This window comes from Chrysochloris asiatica, unplaced genomic scaffold, assembly GCF_000296735.1.
Source record: "Chrysochloris asiatica unplaced genomic scaffold, ChrAsi1.0 scaffold00132, whole genome shotgun sequence".
Taxonomy (NCBI): Eukaryota; Metazoa; Chordata; class Mammalia; order Afrosoricida; family Chrysochloridae; genus Chrysochloris; species Chrysochloris asiatica.
Genome location: NW_006408650.1, coordinates 2,284,552 through 2,302,271, shown reverse-complemented (window position 1 = coordinate 2,302,271; position 17,720 = coordinate 2,284,552). Strand labels below are relative to the sequence as shown.

The 17,720-nt window shown below is 46.4% G+C and overlaps 1 protein-coding gene and 1 pseudogene across 2 annotated transcripts in view; one reads left to right on the top strand and one right to left on the bottom strand.

The window, feature by feature from the left end:
- RPTOR (regulatory associated protein of MTOR, complex 1) overlaps positions 1–17,720 on the top strand; it is a 383,851-nt gene that overhangs the window by 118,884 nt on the left and 247,247 nt on the right. For both annotated transcript variants that reach the window (XM_006869519.1, XM_006869518.1), the window contains exon 3: positions 8,920–9,002. In XM_006869519.1, the coding sequence (XP_006869581.1) occupies positions 8,920–9,002 (83 nt within the window). The remainder of the gene's footprint in view (positions 1–8,919; positions 9,003–17,720) is intronic.
- LOC102818542 lies at positions 2,586–3,862 on the bottom strand (annotated as a pseudogene).

The following is a 17,720-nucleotide window of genomic DNA, read 5'->3' as shown; positions in this document are numbered from 1 at the left end:
TGGCCTGAAAGGGGAGAAAAGGTGAATAATGTTAGGGTGCTTGGCTATCTTTTGAATCTTGGTTTCATTTGCCTACCATTGTGAAATAGATGTTTTGGGGTTGGGGGAAATAGCCAGAAACATCACAACAGAGAACATGTAAGCCCGTCTTCAGCCTCTAACTGACTGGAATACCTTGAGGGGAGCTAGAAATTGCCCAGACCCAAAATTGGGGGACCTGTAAAGGCAAGAAGTGACTGGCTTACAAGCTTTCAAGAGGGAGCCTAGTTTCAGACAGGGCAGGGGTAGGCAGAACCTCCACTAAATGATTTCTAATCTGTTGGGACCAGGCTGATGAAAGGAAATGGGGATAAGACTCTTGTGGTACAACAGTGAATACCTCCCATCAGAACTGACTGTGAGGGTCGGAAATGTAGAGGCTGATTTTTTTGTGTGTTTTTTTGGCAATAGGAGGAGATAGATTGATATTGCAGCCTAGGAGCAGAGGTCTTTGGTACCATAAAGCAAGAAGAGTGGAAAGTGTGACCCTACCCAGAGAGGCAGTGAAGCCAGGCATGAGACAGAGATGTTGGCATGGATAGATGGAGTGGCTGGGGACAAGGGGCTCAGGGAGGGAGAGGAGGAGAGGAGCTGTTTTCTGAAGCTGGGGGGTGGGGGTGGTGGAGGGAGGTGGGCCTGTGGGGTGTATCCTTTGGTTATTTGATGATACGTGGAGGGGATTGTAATCATTGCAATGAAATGTAATATGGTGGGATGAATATGAAGCTGAAGTGGGACAGAGGCAAATAATGATACATGGACAACCGTGGAACAACAGGGATCTGGGATACAGAAATTGAGACATGGTTGGAATGGGGAAACAATGTTAAGATGCTTGGCTCTCTTTTGAATCTTGGTTTCCCTGGCATACCACTATAAAATAGACACTGGAGGGGGAGAGAAAGGAATAGCCAGAAATATCACCATAGAAAGCTTGTAAGGCCGTCTTCTGCCTGTAACTGATTGGAATACCTAAAATGGGGCTACAACGTGCCCAGTGAAGGAGGCTTCCTGCGGAGTGTCTGTATTACACAAGACCATAGGTGGATTCCCGAACAGCATCCAGAATCTTCTGAGGGGAAATTTCCACTCGAAAGGACAAGCGGACCAGCCTGGAGCAGCTAGAAGAACAGAAGGTGTTTCCTGAAAAAAAGACTGACAGGAAAAATATAAAACAATACAGGCAGACTGACTGATTACTACAAGAACAAACAAGTGGCTTGCCCAGGAGACATCAAGGCAACTGGTCGGGTCTCCTCAGGGCCAATCTCCTTTGAAGACTAAGACCCAATGGGAATACACACTCTGATTGGTGACCACGTTTGTCACCGATAAAGGGAAGTGAGAGAAAAACAGCAATGAAGCTGGGAGGTAAGCCCTACAACATTCTCCTGTGAACCCAGGTGGAGACCTGACTGGCCAGCAGTGTGGCAAGACCTGGGAACTCTTCAGCCCAGAGTCAATGACATAGCCAAAGAGGACTAGAGTGGAGAGTGAAGCATCCAGCTGATAAGAGAGGGCACATGCGTAAGAACACCCACACTTGCAGATAATACCCACCTGACCTGGCTTCAATGGCTGGATGATCAGAGCTCAACCAGAAGAAGAAAGAAGAGGAAAAACAGAGTAATCTGATATAATTTGATGAACTTGACCTACACCTATGGACGCAGTAGCTCAAAAGAGGGAACAAATCTTCACAGCGAGGATCACTCCTACACCCTCCACACAAGGAGAGTAGGCAACATGGACATTGGCTACCCAGAATGGGGGTGGTTACAGAGGCAAGAAGTGAGTGGCTTACAAGCTTTCAAGAGGGAACCTAGATGATCCAGAGGGCATGGAGCAAGGTAGAATCTCCACTGAGTAGTATCCAATCTGTCTAGGCTGGGCCGAGGAAAGGAGATGGGGATAGGTCTCTTGCGATACAGTGGTAAATAATTATTATCAGGACTGATTATAATGGCTGGAAATGTAAAGGGAGAACATTTTGTAGCAAAGGGAGGGGAGGGATTAACTTTGAAGTCTAGAGGCGGAGGTCTCTGGGACCATCAATGGATAAGAGTGGAGAACGGAACCCTATCCACAGAAACAGCGATGCCAGAGATGGAGGCAGAGATGGAGCTTCTGGGGACTTTGGACCTGGAGAGGGAGAAGGGGCTGTGTGCTGATGACTGGGGGGTTGGGACGGGGGGAATCAGGGTTGCGGGGTATACCCTGTGGTTGGGGGATGATGCATGGAGGGGATTGTAACCATGTCAAGGAAACAGATAAACGATGGGATCAATGTGAAGCTAATGTTCTCCCATGTAAACCATCACATAACTCAAAATAAAGCATCCTTTCAAGGAGCTCTGGTAGCATAGTGCTTATGAATCGGGCTGCAAACCTCAGGGTCAGCAGTTTGAAACTACCGGCTGCTCCGTAGGAGAAAGATGAGGCTTACTGCTCCCGTAAAGATTTACAGCCTCGGAAACCCTGTACAGGGTCACTATGAGTCGGAACCCACTCCACAGCACATAACAACAACAGCAAATATGCTTCAATTAAAACAAAACAACGCTCTCCAAAATTATCTGACTTGTTTGGGATAAACACATGTGAAGCGTCTCTGCAGCAGGCTTCATTTCTGCGGGCTGCTGCTTCTCAGCTGCTGGTTTCTTCTTGCTGCGGCCTTCTTTCCCACCACAGGCGGCTTCTTGCCTGGGACCCCCTTCACATTTAATTTGGCTTTTAGGCCTGCTGCTGCCTTAGCCACCCTGAGTTTGTGATTCTTGACCTGGTGAAGAATAGTGTTTGGGTGCATGGCCTTTGCATATGGATTCAGCGTCCACAGGAGTCTCAGGTTTTTCACTGGGTTCTTCTTCAGGACTCTGTGATGAATCTTCTTGGGTGGTGCTCGGAGAGCTGTTTGGATCGCAGGGCTTTTCAGGATTCTGCTTAGGTCTGCAGTGATCATCTTGTGCATGGGAAGGTTGTAGTTACTCCTGAGGGAAGCAGTGTTACGCCAAGTACCATACACCTCATCCAACTTTCGAAAAGCACCTTCAGTCCAAAGGCAGAAACAGCCCACATGCCGACCAGGAGCAAGTTTTAAAATGTTCAGCTTGCTTACATTAAGCAGAGTAATTCCAGGGATGTTTCTGAAGGCCTTGATGATACCATTGCCCTCATTGTAGATAATGCATGGTCCCCTGCGCTGGATACGCTGGCGATTTCTCATTTTGCCCTTCCCAACTCTCATTCGCTGAGAAGCATAGACCTTTCTGGTATCATTCCAGGCCTAAAATCTCTTAAGCAGTAAAACTGCCTCCTTGGTCTTCTCGTAGGCTTCAACTTTATCTTCGACCACCAAAGAAAGTTCAGGAACTTCCTCAGTACGATGACCTTTAGACATGACCAGGGCTGGTAAGATGGAAGCAGCCACGGCAAAGCAGATGGCATAGCGCTTCTGAGTCGTGTGTACGGTGCCAGTGACACCAGGTTTTGGTTGTTGCAAACATGCACCCTCCATGACACATATTTCCAAAAGCACCCTGGCCAGAGCGTGAATCCTACCAGCTTGAACTCTGGGAATTCTGGTTACCACTCTGCCAGTAACCCAAGACGCAGCACTAGTCTGGTGACCTGCTCGTTCACCGACGGCATAGGGTTGTCTGTTCTTGCACAAGTTGGTATGAACAAAATTCATGATATCCGGTCGAATGGGAGCCTTGAGCACAGCAGACAAAGTAACGATTTTGCCAAAGGATTCTCCCTCTTCGGAGTACACCGGTATCACTGGACGAGCACACACCATGGCCGGGAGGGAAGGCCACGCTCCTCTCAACCTGGTGGCTTCCACAGGGGGGAATAACGCTGAAGTCGATCATTTTGAAGAATACTAGTCAGATATCTTGTCCAATGCTATACTGTGCGTGTTTACCTGGTACTTTTCTCATGATTGACCCACTGGTGTCGAGTAATTCCTGACTCACAGCAACCCTACACGACAGAATAGAACTGCTCCACACCGTGTCCAAGGCTGTAAATCTGTATGCAAGCAGACTGTCTGATCTGTCTCCCACAGAGCGACTGGTGGGTTTGAACTGCCGACCTTTCAGGCAGCAGCTGATGCATCACTCACTGTGTTACCTTGGGGTTGTGAGGGTCTTTTGGTGGGTGGGAGAACACAGAGGTAAAGACCAGTTTCATTGTATCATATCACATCAGCATGACTTAATCACCATTGATGTTGACCCAGACCCCTTGGCTTAAGGTTCTCCGTGGAGAAATGACAACCCCCACCCGCCACTCACCTTCCATACTGTGCTCTTTGGAGGGAAACCACTGTGCTCAGCTGTGCTGTGAGATGGGCAGGTGGGTGGAATTATTGTTAGGTGGTATTGTGTAGGCATCTACTCATGGCAACCCCTCTGCACACCAGCACAAAGGTGGAGTGTCTGCGTTCAGTTAGTTCTAGAAGTTTTGGAATTCTTCTGTACAGGAGACTTGTCTGTTCTGCCCCATAGTTATATATGTCCTTGTTGGTTTCTATCAGTATGGACTCTGGGTTGCTCTTTTGTACTCTGAGCTATGACTCAGTCATGCAATATGTATTTTGTTGGGGAGGCTGTGCCAGCTGTGGTGATTGGGAGCTCTCTCAGTGGGTTCTTATGTCCCTTGGGTATGCCCCCATTGCTCTTTTTGGCTTTTGAGCATTTCCTTCCATTCTGCTGCTACAAGATGGCAGGTAGAGCTTTTACTGATGTCTCCCTGAATGTTTCTGTTCTAGCATGTGGACTATGCTCGGGCAGTTTTAGAATACTCATTTTGAAATTGCAGGTAGAACCCATGGTGCATTCACTTGAATAACCTGATTGTTGTTAGACGCTGGTGCTTGTTTTAATGCTTACAGACCCCACCTGGAAGAACTGAAGTTTCCATCATGTTTTCTAGGTGATAATCTCTACAGGAGCAGATGGTTAGGTCTTCCTCTGGCATAGCTTCTGGGTGGGTTCGAACTGTCAACCTTCAGCTAGCAGCCAAGTGCTTAACCATTGCATCAGCAGGCTTCCTCTTGAGTGGCAAATCCCTGTTTTTTCACTGCAGTCGTTTGTCCTGAAAAGAATCAAAAGCCAATTGGAGTCAAATCTGATTACTAACTTGGACTCAGAAGGGTGATAGGTAATACTAAAATGAGAAACAAAGAGACAGCAATATAAGCACATTGCTTAGAAAAATGGCGGTAAATGTCAGAAGCAACAGCTGATCGATCTGGATTTGTTGCTTCTGAGAGGTGTGACTAGGAGTGCTGGCTTTGGTGTAAAGGCTATAGCACTGTTTGTCTTCATAAAAGTATCTGTGCAACGTTGAGTTTTAAGGATGCCCATGGGAAGGCTCTGATGAAGCAGGAGAGGTTGGATATACAAGAGCATGATGGGATAGTTAAAAGTTGAGCTTTCTGAGGAAGTAGAGTGATCTGGGATCTGGAATACCGAGTGGAAGAATTGGTCTCAGGAGGAGGACTGGCTGAAGCCTAACAGTAGAAGCGTTCTGCCTGTCCAGACAGTCTGACGTCTTCCTATGGTTTAAGGCCAGATGATCTCTGTTGGCTTAGGCTGCGTTCTAAAGAGGCAAAACCAGTGACGCTTATCCAGGTATCTATACTGAGGGCTTTCTCCCACTGTTGTCAAGGTGGAAGGTCCCAAGTCTGTAGGTCTGATTGCAGGCTGGAGGCTTCTCCTGACTCATGTATCTGTGGTAGCTGATGAACCTAAGGTGGGCAGGACAGATGGCAGACTTCTGGTTGTAGAGGTGAATGAATCCAAGGTCAGCAGGTCAGATGATGGGCTGTTGATGACTCCCAGGATCAGCAAGCAATATAGCAGTCCAAAGAGCAGGAGGTCAGGTGATGAGTCAGGTCCAGGATCCAGGCCCAATAAAAAGCAAGCAAGCAATATATATTGCTGGCCAGCGCATCCACATATATTGGAGGTAGGCCACTCCATCCCCGTCCTCCCCAAAGAAACTCCTTACTGCTGATTGGCTCCTCATAGCCACTCTCATACTAGAGGTGACGACAGTAGTTAGATCTCATCACAGGGGACCAGCCAAGCTGACATGTAACGAGGGGGCAAAGCTGCAGGGCCTCAGCACGAACCGAGGCAGTCGTTAGCAATAAGAAAGCCCAGACAGTAGAATTCCAGGTTCTGTGAGATTGTCCTTGAGAAAGCAGGAAAGTTGTAATTTGACTGGGCTCAGCTGCTGAGTGACCACCCGTCCTGGAGTTCTGGGCGGTCCCCATGACATTCAGCCACAGGTTCAGAGGTGCACCCCCGGTTGAGTGGTGAGCCCTACTGCTGCCTTGGCCACAGAGTGCCCCCTGGGCCAGAAGGGACAGCCTCCAGACCAGCCGCACGGCAGACCCTCTCCACAGGATTAGCCTGTCTCTCTGAGGCAAGCAGCGATGGGTTGTTTTTTTTTTTTTTGGTCAATGATAAGAATGGAAATTTCAAATGAAAATCAGAGTTTCAAACCCTTGTATCCCACTCTGAGCTTGACAGCTTCCCGGTGTGGAGACTGGGTGAGCTCATCATGACTGGTATTACCGCACATGCATCTTTATTGTCTTTTTGCTATGAGAGGGTAATGTTTGGGATATCTGCATCGCTCAGCGAACCAATGTGTTCCAGGTGACCCACGCTGGACAGCACAAAACCGTGTGTGGGTGAAAGAGCCGTTCAAAGTACAAGTGTGACCACTGATTTAATGTAACAGAGCATTACAAGGTCCTATGTGGGGTCAGATTCCACAGTACAAGTGACCTTGAAGAAACCGCCACTTGACAAGTTTTAGTGTAGTATCTAAGGTGGATTGCTGTCAAGCTGATCCTGAGTCCTGGTGACCCCAGGCGTCACAGAGTGGAGCTGCGCTGCCATGGGCTTGCTGACCTGGACCCTGTACAGAAGGACATTGCCAGCGAGTTCATCCACAGTGCTGCAGGGTGGGTAAAGATCGCCAACCTATAGGTTATTGTTGGTAAGTGCTGGCGAGTCAGTTCCAACTCATAGCAACTCTGCATAGGTTTTCTGAGGAGCAGCTGGTGGGTTTGAACTGCTGACCTTGCGGCTAGCAGTCCAGTGCTTATCCTTAGTGCCACACCGAAAGCCCAACCTATAGCTCATTGTTGTTCTTAAGTGCTGTCGAGTTGGTTCTGACCCATAGCGACCCTATAGAGGGTTTCCAAGGAGCGGCTGGTGAGCTCATGGCCCAAACCAACTTTGCAGTCGGAGCATTAACCCACCACGCCACCACGATTATATGGGAAAAACTATTTAAGTTCTTTATTTTCCTAATGATACATCTTTGTAAGGCTGGATTTTCTTCATATACTTTAGCCAAAACACTATATCACAACATACTGAGTTCTGAGAAGCAGATAGGGGAGTCCAGCTGTCTTCTGTTCAGCCAGATAGTGAACAGATTTTGGAAAAATATAAAACAGTGCTATTCTTCTCACTAACTTTTTCTAAATTATTTTTTGTAATAAATATTTATGTTGACAGATAGTGAGTAAAGAAATATTTTTAGAATGGTCTTCACTTAATTTTTAGTGTTTATTTACCGGCATGGTGTCGCTATAGGATAAGTACTGAGCTGAGAACCACAGGGTTGGTGGTTTGAGCTCACCAGCCACTTCATGGGAGAAAGATGAGGCTTTCTGCTCCTGCAAAGATGCACATCCTCAGAAACCCTGTACAGGGCCGCTGTGAGGTGGAACCCACTCGATGGCATTTAAGACCAACAAATACTGATAGATACAACTGCATGAACAAAAGCAAATGGTCTCTGAGAACAGCTGGTCTAGAGTCGTTTGCTCTACAAGCCACTCCTTAAGTAAATGGGTGAATTGTGACTGTCTGTGTGTATTGGTAAAACGGATTTTGGTTACCAGAGAAGAAAATGATTTAGAACGTGTCACCTCGTTGTCATCTCTGTCTCCCTCTTGCTGCTGTGCACGCGAGCACTGTAGTGTGAACGTGAAGGAGCCTGTGTTGTTCTCACCACAGACTTCAGTGTGTGCACAGCCCCAGTCTCTCCAGGAAGCTTCAACAGGAGCCAAGAGCGAGAATGGGGTAGAGATGTAGGTACTGAAAAGTCGACCAACATTGATGGACCATAAACAACCCCTGGATCTGGGATTTTAATAAGTCAGTTGTCACAAGCAAGGTCAACATTTGAAGGTGTTTTAATATCTGGGAGCATTGTTGTCATTGTTGTTAATTAAGTGCCACTGAGTCGGTTCCCACTCATAGCAACCCTGTATAGGGTTTCTAAGGAGTAACTGGTGAGTTTGAACCACCGACTTTGTGGTTCAAACCGACCTTGCGGTCCAATGTTTTATCCCACAGCACCACCCCAGGACTCCTTGGGAGCATTGGTGGTGGTGGTGATTGTGTGCCACTGAGTCGGTTCTGATTCATAGCAACCCTGTATAAGGTTTCCAAAGCTGTAAATCTTTACAGAAGCAGAAAGCCTCCTCTTTCTCCCATAGAGCGACTCCTAGATTCAAACTACTGACCTTGCGGTTAGCAGCCCAGCTTGTAATCCACTACGCTACCAAAGCCCCTTTGTTTTTGTTAAGTGCTATCGAGTTGGTTCTGACCCATAGCGACCTTATAGAGGGCTTCCAAGGAGCGGCTATTGAGATTGAACTGCCAACCTTGCAGTTCCCAGAACTCCTTAGCAGTCCCTAAATCTGAGCACACACCTCAGGCTGTGCCTTGGCATCTTCAGTCAAAGGTGACTTTGAAGCGAATTAGGTCAGGGGCAACTCTGGAAAAGGGTTCTGGTAGAGGACATGCATCTAGTGAGCTCTCTGTTTTATTGCTTCCTCAGATCCTCTGTCAATGGGCCCCCAGAAAGCTCTGGAAACCATCGGTGCGAACTTACAGAAGCAATACGAGAACTGGCAGCCGAGGGTAAGCCTGCTTTGTCTTCCCTTTCTTTCTTATGTCTAGAGTCTACACAGTCTGTGAAGGCATGTGAGAGAGTTGTGTGGGAGCTCACCTCCCGTAACTGTGGGCTGTGCCCCTATCACATGCCCCCCACCCCCCTATCCCCCTGGTGACTATCAGCCTAGGGCAGAGCTTCCCGATGCCGTGCGATGAGTCAGGGCATACAGAGTCTGTGATTTAGTCTGCTTAAGTTTCCTCCCAACACCTTCAGAACAGGAGAAGTATTTTTCATGTTACTCTTAAGCCCAGGTCTTCAGTTTGCATGGGCAATGTGTTTTCCGTAACTTCTCTGCAGCCTCTGCTAGCCAGAGCTGCTTTTCCTGTCTTCTGTTTTCAGTTAAGGAAAAGAAGCACCCCATTTTCTAACGATGAGATCTGCTGCCTGCGTTCTCTTTGTTTTAAAGCAAGGAGTTTGGAGGGAGCAGTTACGTAGACGTTTGTATTGGTTCTGTATTTTCAGTTCTATATAAAGAAAAATGGAATGGAGTAGAACTGTACCAAATGGCCTTTAAGGTCTTAGGGTATTTGTAAACCACCCACCCCAAGACCTATTTCCTAGAGCCTGACTCTTTAGCTGCTATGGGGACTTCATCTATTTAATAGGGAATTAGGGTTTGGGGTGCTCACCTACCTGTGGGACATGTAGAGCGTGCTGCAGTTGACAGGCTGAGCAGATGGCCGTTCCGTATGGACACTTGCCTGATAGTTGATCATCATGATGTGTGGGGAACAGGAGACGCTGTGCCTGTCCAACTTGTCCAGTCAGTTGTAGTGGACCTTTGTCCTCTGGAAGGTGCTCTTTAAGAGGTTATTGTCGTGTCTGAAGGCGCTGTGTTTCCTCTCCTCCACCGTGTTGCCTTTAGATGCTTTTCCTGAGAGTGCAATGTGTCAATATTATGGCCACCAAGTGACAGTGACCCTGTGGACAGGAGAGCACTGCCCGGTCCTGCACTGTTCTCACAATTGTTGTCACGTCTGAGCCCATTGTTGCTGCCACTCTGTCAGCCTGTGTCACTGAGGGGTTTGCTCTTTTTCAGTGACCCTCTGCCAAACACGATGTCCTTCTCCAGGGACTGGTCCTTCCTGATCCATGTCTAAAGCACGTGAGAGGAAGTCTCACCATCCTTGCTGCCCAGGGACAGTCTGACTGTACTTCCTCCAAGATTGCTTTGGCCTTTCTTCTGGCGGTCCACGGCTTAGTCACCGTCCTTCATCAACTGCGTAATTCAAAGGCATCAGCTCTTCTCCAGTCTTCCTTAGTCGTTGTCCACCTTTCACACGTATCTGAGGACAATAAAAGCACCGTGGGCTTGTGTGAAGTAGACCTTAGTCCTCAAGGTGACCTCTGCTCATGAGCACTCCCAAGAGGTTTTGTAAGCAGATTTTCCCAGTGCAGTGCATCATTTGATTTCTTGACTGCTGCTTCCGTAGCGTGGATTGTGGCTATAAGTAAGATGAAATCCGTAGCAACTTCCCATCTTCTTCACTATTTATCATCATGCTGCTTTGTGGTCCAGTTGGGAGGATTTTGTTTTCTTTACTTTGATTTGTAATCCATAGCGAAGGCTGTGCTCTGTGATCTTCATCAGCAAGTGCCTCAAGTCCTCTTTGCTTTCTGCAAGCAAGGTTATGTCCTCTGCACAATGCAGGTCTTTAATGAGTCTTCCTCCTGATATCACGTTCTTTTTCATATAGTCTAGTTCTTGAATTCTTGGCTCAGCTACAGTGCATCCTTTCTAATGTGTGTATTTGATGGGTAAGAGCTGATGTGGTGTGGTGCTGTAGAATAAACACTGGACTGTTACCTGCAAGGTCAATGGTTCAAACCCACCAGCTGCTCCTTGGAAATCCTATACAGTTGCTTTACTGCTAACCTTATTAGTGTAGGTTGGCTGATATCAGCTAGTTCATACTTGTTGTTAAGTGTCATCGCGTCAGTTCTGACTCATAGTGACCCTGTCTAGGGTTTTTCAATGTCGGTGGGCCACGCTGACATACAGGCCAGTGCCCACAGACACAAAGATGGCCGTGCAGAGTCACTCATGCCCAACAAAACAAAGCCAAACCCACTGCCACCAAGGTCACTCCGACTCATAGCACCGAAGCCGGCAGCTGGTGAGTTTGAACTGTTGACTTTTCAGTTAGCAGTCAAGCAATGTGGCCACCAGATCTCCCTGCCCTGATATGACAAGCAGAGGCCTAAACTAGTGTCGTCCCAGAAGAGGCCACCGTCAGCCTGGAGCCCTTGCTCAAGTCAGTCGTTTTAGATGGATTTGTAAAATACTTTTCGGGGTAGTGGTGGCTCTGAGGACTGGGGGGTGTTAAAGGTTGGCAGCCTCATGGACTCTCAGGAAAGGCAGGAGTACCCCAGTACTGGGGTGAGGGGATGAGGGTCCATCTGGGCTGGGTAGGAAGTGAGCTCTAGAATAAGAGTCAGTTGCAGCCTAGAGAGATGCTGCCTGTACAAACAGAGTGGGATCTTTTGCCTGCATTCAGGAAGCGGAACCACAACAATGAATACTTAATATTTTCTTCTTGAGTGCCAAGACGGTTGCATTCGTTTTTAAGTGTGATACAAATGTTTAAACATTTCCTGCTTCCCACCATGAGTGGGACGTGGGCTGTTGTAGGAGACATGTGGCCCCTGGCCGGGCCCTGGAGCACCAGCACCGTCTCTGCTCCTCTCATCACCCGGGCTGCAGGAGACGCTGAAGGAAGCTGCCACCCAGTAGCAGCGGTTCTTGGTGTGTGGCCAGGCCTCCCGCTGCCTTCTCCAGTTGGCACAACTGGAGGTAGTTACCAAGCTCCGATGTGTGTGTGCAAAGTGCCCGGCTCTCCACTATAAATCAGGGTCCTCGGAAACGTTGCAAAGCTAAACACATCCCACTTTACTACACTCCACAGGGCTCTTGAGTTTTCTGCAATAATGAAGAGAGGACGACGGTGTGCCACCACCATAAAACAGTGGGAGCCGCCCTCAGATCCCCAGACCTCTGAGGCAAATGGGGAGCCCTGGTGGTGCAGTGGTTAAACTCTCAACTGGGAACCCTTGAACCCCTCAGCTGCTCCTCAGGAGAAAGATAGATACCTGCTTCTGTAAAGAGTTACAGCCTTGGAAACCCCACGGGCCAGTTCTGCTGTGTCTTCTAGGGTCCCTCTGAGTCTGCTGGACTCTGCTCCACCGCGGGGGCTTTCAGTGGACTTTAGTGTCAATACCCAGACTGAAGGCTGGACCTCTCTGTGTCCTGTGTCTTTTATTGCAAGAACACAAAAACGTTGGACAATTTGAAATAAAGTCACTTTCATGAATGTTTGAGGAAATGGTTTCGTGTCTCCATGCTGATGAGAGTAGGCACAGACAAGGGAGTGTCTCCTGTCTCAAAGGCAGGTCCCCACCTGGGTTTGTGGAAAGCTGACCACCGAAAACCTCAGCACACTAAGGACAACCCCTTCAAGATCTGGTGGCTACCTTGCTGGGACGGAAATGCCTGCACTGTTTCCTGCCTACATTTCTAGCTCTAGCTGCTCAGGATTCAGTGTGTCAGTAGTTGGATCAAGGCAGTTTTGGTTGAAGAAGGACTTTAAAGAAATAGATTTTTTCTGAAGGCTGCCAGACTCTGTCTGGCCCTTATTTCCTTGCTGGACTGATTGAACCCTTTTCTAAATAATTTATCTGTTTGCCACTGTTGAAGTATTTCTTGTGATTCAATTTGAGACTTTGCCTTATTGCCTCTTAGGTACATAAATTTGCTTTCTGCAGGAGATTGAAGTAGGGGAAGGGGGGGAAAGCCAAGTGTTGTTTCGGTTGAAAATATTGCCGTTAAATAAACCTCACTCATTTCATCGTACGTCTCAGATGAAAGTTTTATTGGGAGGTGGGAGTAGGAGATTAGAGAGCTGGGGGTATGCAGCGCTGAATTTATCTTTTTCAGAATTTACCAGCACATCTGGGCTCCGGCAGTTGAGTTCAGATGTCTTCCTGGAACCCCGAGTCTGTGTGAAAGCAAATGGGCGGGGTCTCCATGTGACTGCGTGCTGCTCTGTCCCCTACACTCCAGAATCAGAATTACAACTCTACAGCACAGTTCCTTGGAGTTAATTTCAGTTCTTTTGTGGATTGAAAATAAACTTCTATGGAAATAGTTCTAATTTATTAAAGTAGATGAGCACATTTGGTGAAGTGAACGTTGTTAATGGGCTCTGAAGTGAGCCCAGGACTGAGCCCACTGTGACCAGTGTGTCTAGGAAAGGAGACAGGAATTGCCTTGTAGTTAGTTTATTAATACCCTGGCAGAAACACCTCATCATCATCTTAGCCAACTGTAAGAGTTGGGGAGGTGGCCTGTCCACTCTCTGTGCTTTGGACTCTACAGGAAGCAGAATGCCAATGGGACCCGTCTTTGAGGTGATGGACAATCCTTAATGAATCTCTGTGTTCCCGTTCTTCGTTGTCCACACTCAGCTGTGATTTGTGGGGTAGGGTCAGCACATGTTAGATTCCAGTCTTCCCTTCAGTTCATCCTGCTTCTCAGATCTGTCATGGTTGACATAGTGTGGTCGAGGAATGAAAATTGGTTTTAATATTAGACAAACAAGTTTTTTTTTTTATGCTTCCTAGTAAGAGTATATCTAGGTGAGAAGTCTGACTCAGGACAACAAATAAAGCTCCTGCAACTTGTCCATCTCTCAAATGGAATAATTGTCGCATCTCCATTTTAGTGACAGTTACCCTTCCTTGGGTATGGGTGCTAAAGGTGTTTGCCATTCTCTGCGGTCCTGCTTAGAAAGAACCAGAATGAATGACTTTTTCTCATGGGTGGAGAGGAGGGGGTAAGGAAGTTGGACAGGAGAAGGCAGGACAGTTTCTTCCCTGTTGTGAATATTGACAGGCTTATCCATTGGCTTTCAGACAGGTGTCTACAGAACCCAATGTGGATATGGAATGCATTGGTTTCTGGTGGGGGTAGTTGGGGTATTTGTAGTTCAGACTAGTTCCCCTTTCTCTGAAATGCTGAAATAGGGCTGGTCACTTGACCCACCCACCTCTAGGGAGCCTCAGGTAGACATGCTTAACAAACGCTTACACGTCTGCCACCAACTGCCACCAGTTGATTCTGACAGTTCAGTTATGAGGCCAGGTCATGGGGTTGGAGGTTGGATCCGATGCATTGGTGGCTGCACTGGAGGTTGTTGGGATGCTGCCAGACATCTGGTGTTCTTCCCCTGTCCTGATCAGAAGCTCTGTGATTCCCAGGCCTCGGGCCATGCCTCTGCTTTGGGTAGAAATAGGGGCAGAAGGCGCTCTTCACCTGTCTCCCTCAAAGTCTGGGAGGTGGCTTTATACAGGGGTGTGGTAAATAAAGGCCCCTAAGTTCTTAGGGCTGTGAGAGTTGCCAGAACGCTAATCGTGGATGATGTCTTTGATGCCCCACCACGCCTCTGATCTTCCTTAGTCATTAGTGTCGAATGCATCAAATCTGTTCTTGAGATGATCTCTAAATTCAGGTGGGAGACAGTCAAGGTCATATTTTGGTTCTCATGGACTTGCTTTAATTTTCTTTACCTTTAGCTTGAACTTGAATATGAGCAGTTGATGGTCCGTTCTACAGTCTGCCCCTGGCCTTGTTTTGGCTAATGATATTATTGAGTTTCTCTATTGTCTCTTCCCACAGATGTAACCAGTTGGATTCCTGTGTATTCCATCTGTTGAGGTCCATGTGTGTAGGTGGTTGTTGTTGTTAAGTGTTGTCGAGTCGGTTCTGACCCATAGCAACCCTGTACAGGGTTTCTGAGGCTGTAAATCTTTACGGGAGCAGAAAGCCTCATCTTTCTCCTGCGGAACAGCTGGTAGTTTCGAACTGCTGACCTTGTGGTTCGCAGCCCGATTCGTAACCACTACGCTACCGCAGCTCCTTATGTATGTAGGTAGTTGTTGTTTATGTTTTTGGAAAAAGATATTGGCAGTGAATAAGTCACTGGTTTTGCAAAATTCTATAGTGCATCGGCAGCATAGTTTCTGTCATCAAAGCCATGTTTTCCAACTGTTGATTCTTCCTCTTTCCAACTTTTGCTTTTCAATCACTATTAATTACCAATGTACCTTGATTGCATGTTGCATCAATTGAAGACTGAAGAAGTTGATAGAATTCTTCAGTTTCAACATCACTGGTTTTAGTGAGAGATACTTAAATTTGAATACTAATACTATTAACTGGTCTTCCTTATAAGTGTATGGATATTATCCTACTTTAGACAGCATTGCACTTCAAGGTAGATCTTGAAATGCAAACCACTCTTCTTCAATTTGTCATTCCCAGCATAGCAAGCCATATGATTGTCTGATTGAAAATGGATAATAGCAGTCTGTTTTAGTTCACTAATGCCTAAAAATAAGAAGCTCTGGTAGCATAGTGGTTACGAGTTGGGCTGCTAACCTCAAGATCAGCAGTTTGAAACCACCAGCTGTTCTTCAGGAGAAAGATAAAGCTTTCTGCTCCCGTAAAGATTTACAGCCGTGAAAACTCCATGCAGGGTCTCTATGAGTCGGAACCACCAGTGCCTAAGATATCTATAACTTACACTTTTCCTATAGTAATATTTTTTACATCCGATTGTTAATGGGTAATGGATGTTGACAGCTGTTTCTACTCATTTTGAATTGTGCCCCATCAGCAAATGAAGATCCTCAAAGCATTGCACCACGCACATCATTAATGTCAACTCTACTTTGAGGAGGCAGATCTTCCCAGTTGTATTTTGAGTGCCTTCCAACCTGAGGGACTCATCATCTGGCGCTGTATCAGACAGTGTTCAACTGCTCTTCGTAAGGTTTTCAGTAACTGGCCACTCAGAAGTGGTCCACCTCTCCTTCTTCGTCTGGAAGCTCCATTGAAACCTGTCCACCATGGATGACCCTGCTGGTATGTAAAAGCAAAAGGTCATTAAAAAGATAGGAAAGAAAGGCCAAAATGGATGTCAGAAGAGACTCTGAAACTTGAGAAGCTAAAGCAACTAAAAGAAATGATAAAGTAAAAGAGCTGAAAAGAAAATTTCAAAGGGCAGCTCAAGAAGACAAAGTCAAGTAGTCTGTTGAAATGTGCAAAGACCTGGAGTTAGAAAACCAAAAAGGAAGAACACATTCAGCATTTCACAAGCTGAAGGAATTGAAGAAAAATTCAATCCTTGGGTTGCAATACTGAAGAATTCTATGGACAAAATACTAAATGAGGCAGGAAGCATCAAAAGAATATCGAAGGAATACACAATCACTGTACCAAAAAGGATAGGTCGATGTTCAGTCGTTTCAAGAGGCAGCATATGATCAAGGACCAATAATGCTGAAGGAAGACGTGCAAGCTGTACTGAAGGCACTGACAAAAGCCCAGGGCTCCAGGAATTGATGGGATACAAAATTAAGTGTTTCAACAAGCTGATGCAGCACTGGAGTAACCCTCCTGACTGTGTGGACATCATCTAGCAATATCATTAATAGCACATGCAAGTAAATTTTTGCCAATGATAATTTAAAAATGCTTGCAATAGTACACCTACAAGGAGCTGCCAGAAATTCAAACTAGAGTCAGAAGAGGACGTGGAATGAGGAGTATCATTCCTGACATCAGATCAACTTGGCTAAAAGCAGAAAGTAATCAGAAAACTGTTTTCTTGTGCTTTATTGACTGTGCAAAACCATTCGTCTGTGTGAATCATAGTAAACTATGGATAACATTGTGAAAACTGCATATTCTAGAACACTTAGCTATACTCATGACAAACCTGTACATAGACCAAGAGGTGGTTGTTAGACCAGAACAAGTAGATTCTGAATGGTTTAAAGTGAGGAAAGGTGTGTGCCAGGTTTGTATCCTTCTACCATCCGTACTCAGTCTGTATGCTGAGCACAGAATCCCAGATACTGGATTATATGAAGAATTGGAGGCAGGCTCATTAGCAACTTGTGATACGCAGATAATACAACCTTGCTTGCTAGAAGTTGAGAGGACTTGAAATAAAACTAATGAACATAAAAACCATATCCCTCAGTACAGATTGCAACTCGATGTAAAGAAAACAAAAATCCTTGTGTCTGGGTCAATAAATAATGTGATAAATGGAGAAAAGATTGAAGTTATCAGAGACTTAATTTTACTTGGATCACAATCACGGCTCATGGAAGCAGCAGCTAGGTAATCAAATGACCTATTGCATTAAGCAAATCTGCTGCAAATGACCTCGTTAGAGTGTTTCAGAGCAAAGATGTCACTTTATGGACTAAAGTGTGCTTGACTCAAGTGATGGTATTTTCAGTTGCCTCATATGCATTTGAAAGTTGAACAGTGGATAAGGAAGAGTGTAGAAGTAAGTAACTGTGCATTTGAATTCTTTTGTTGGTGAAGAGCATTGAAAGTACTGTGGACTGCCAGAAGAACGCTCCTTAGAGGCAAGGGTGGTAAGGCTTGGTGTCTCTTATTTTGGACATGATGATGTCAGAAGGGACCAGTCCCTTCAGAAGGACATCATGCTTGGGAAAATGGCGGGTCAGTGAAAAAGAGGAAGACTCCCCCAACAAGGTGGATTGGCACAGTGGAGCAACAGCTGGCTCAAACATACCAATTGTGAGGGTGGCATGGGACTGGGCAGGGTTTTGTTCAGTTGTGTATTAGGTCACTGTGAATTTCAGCC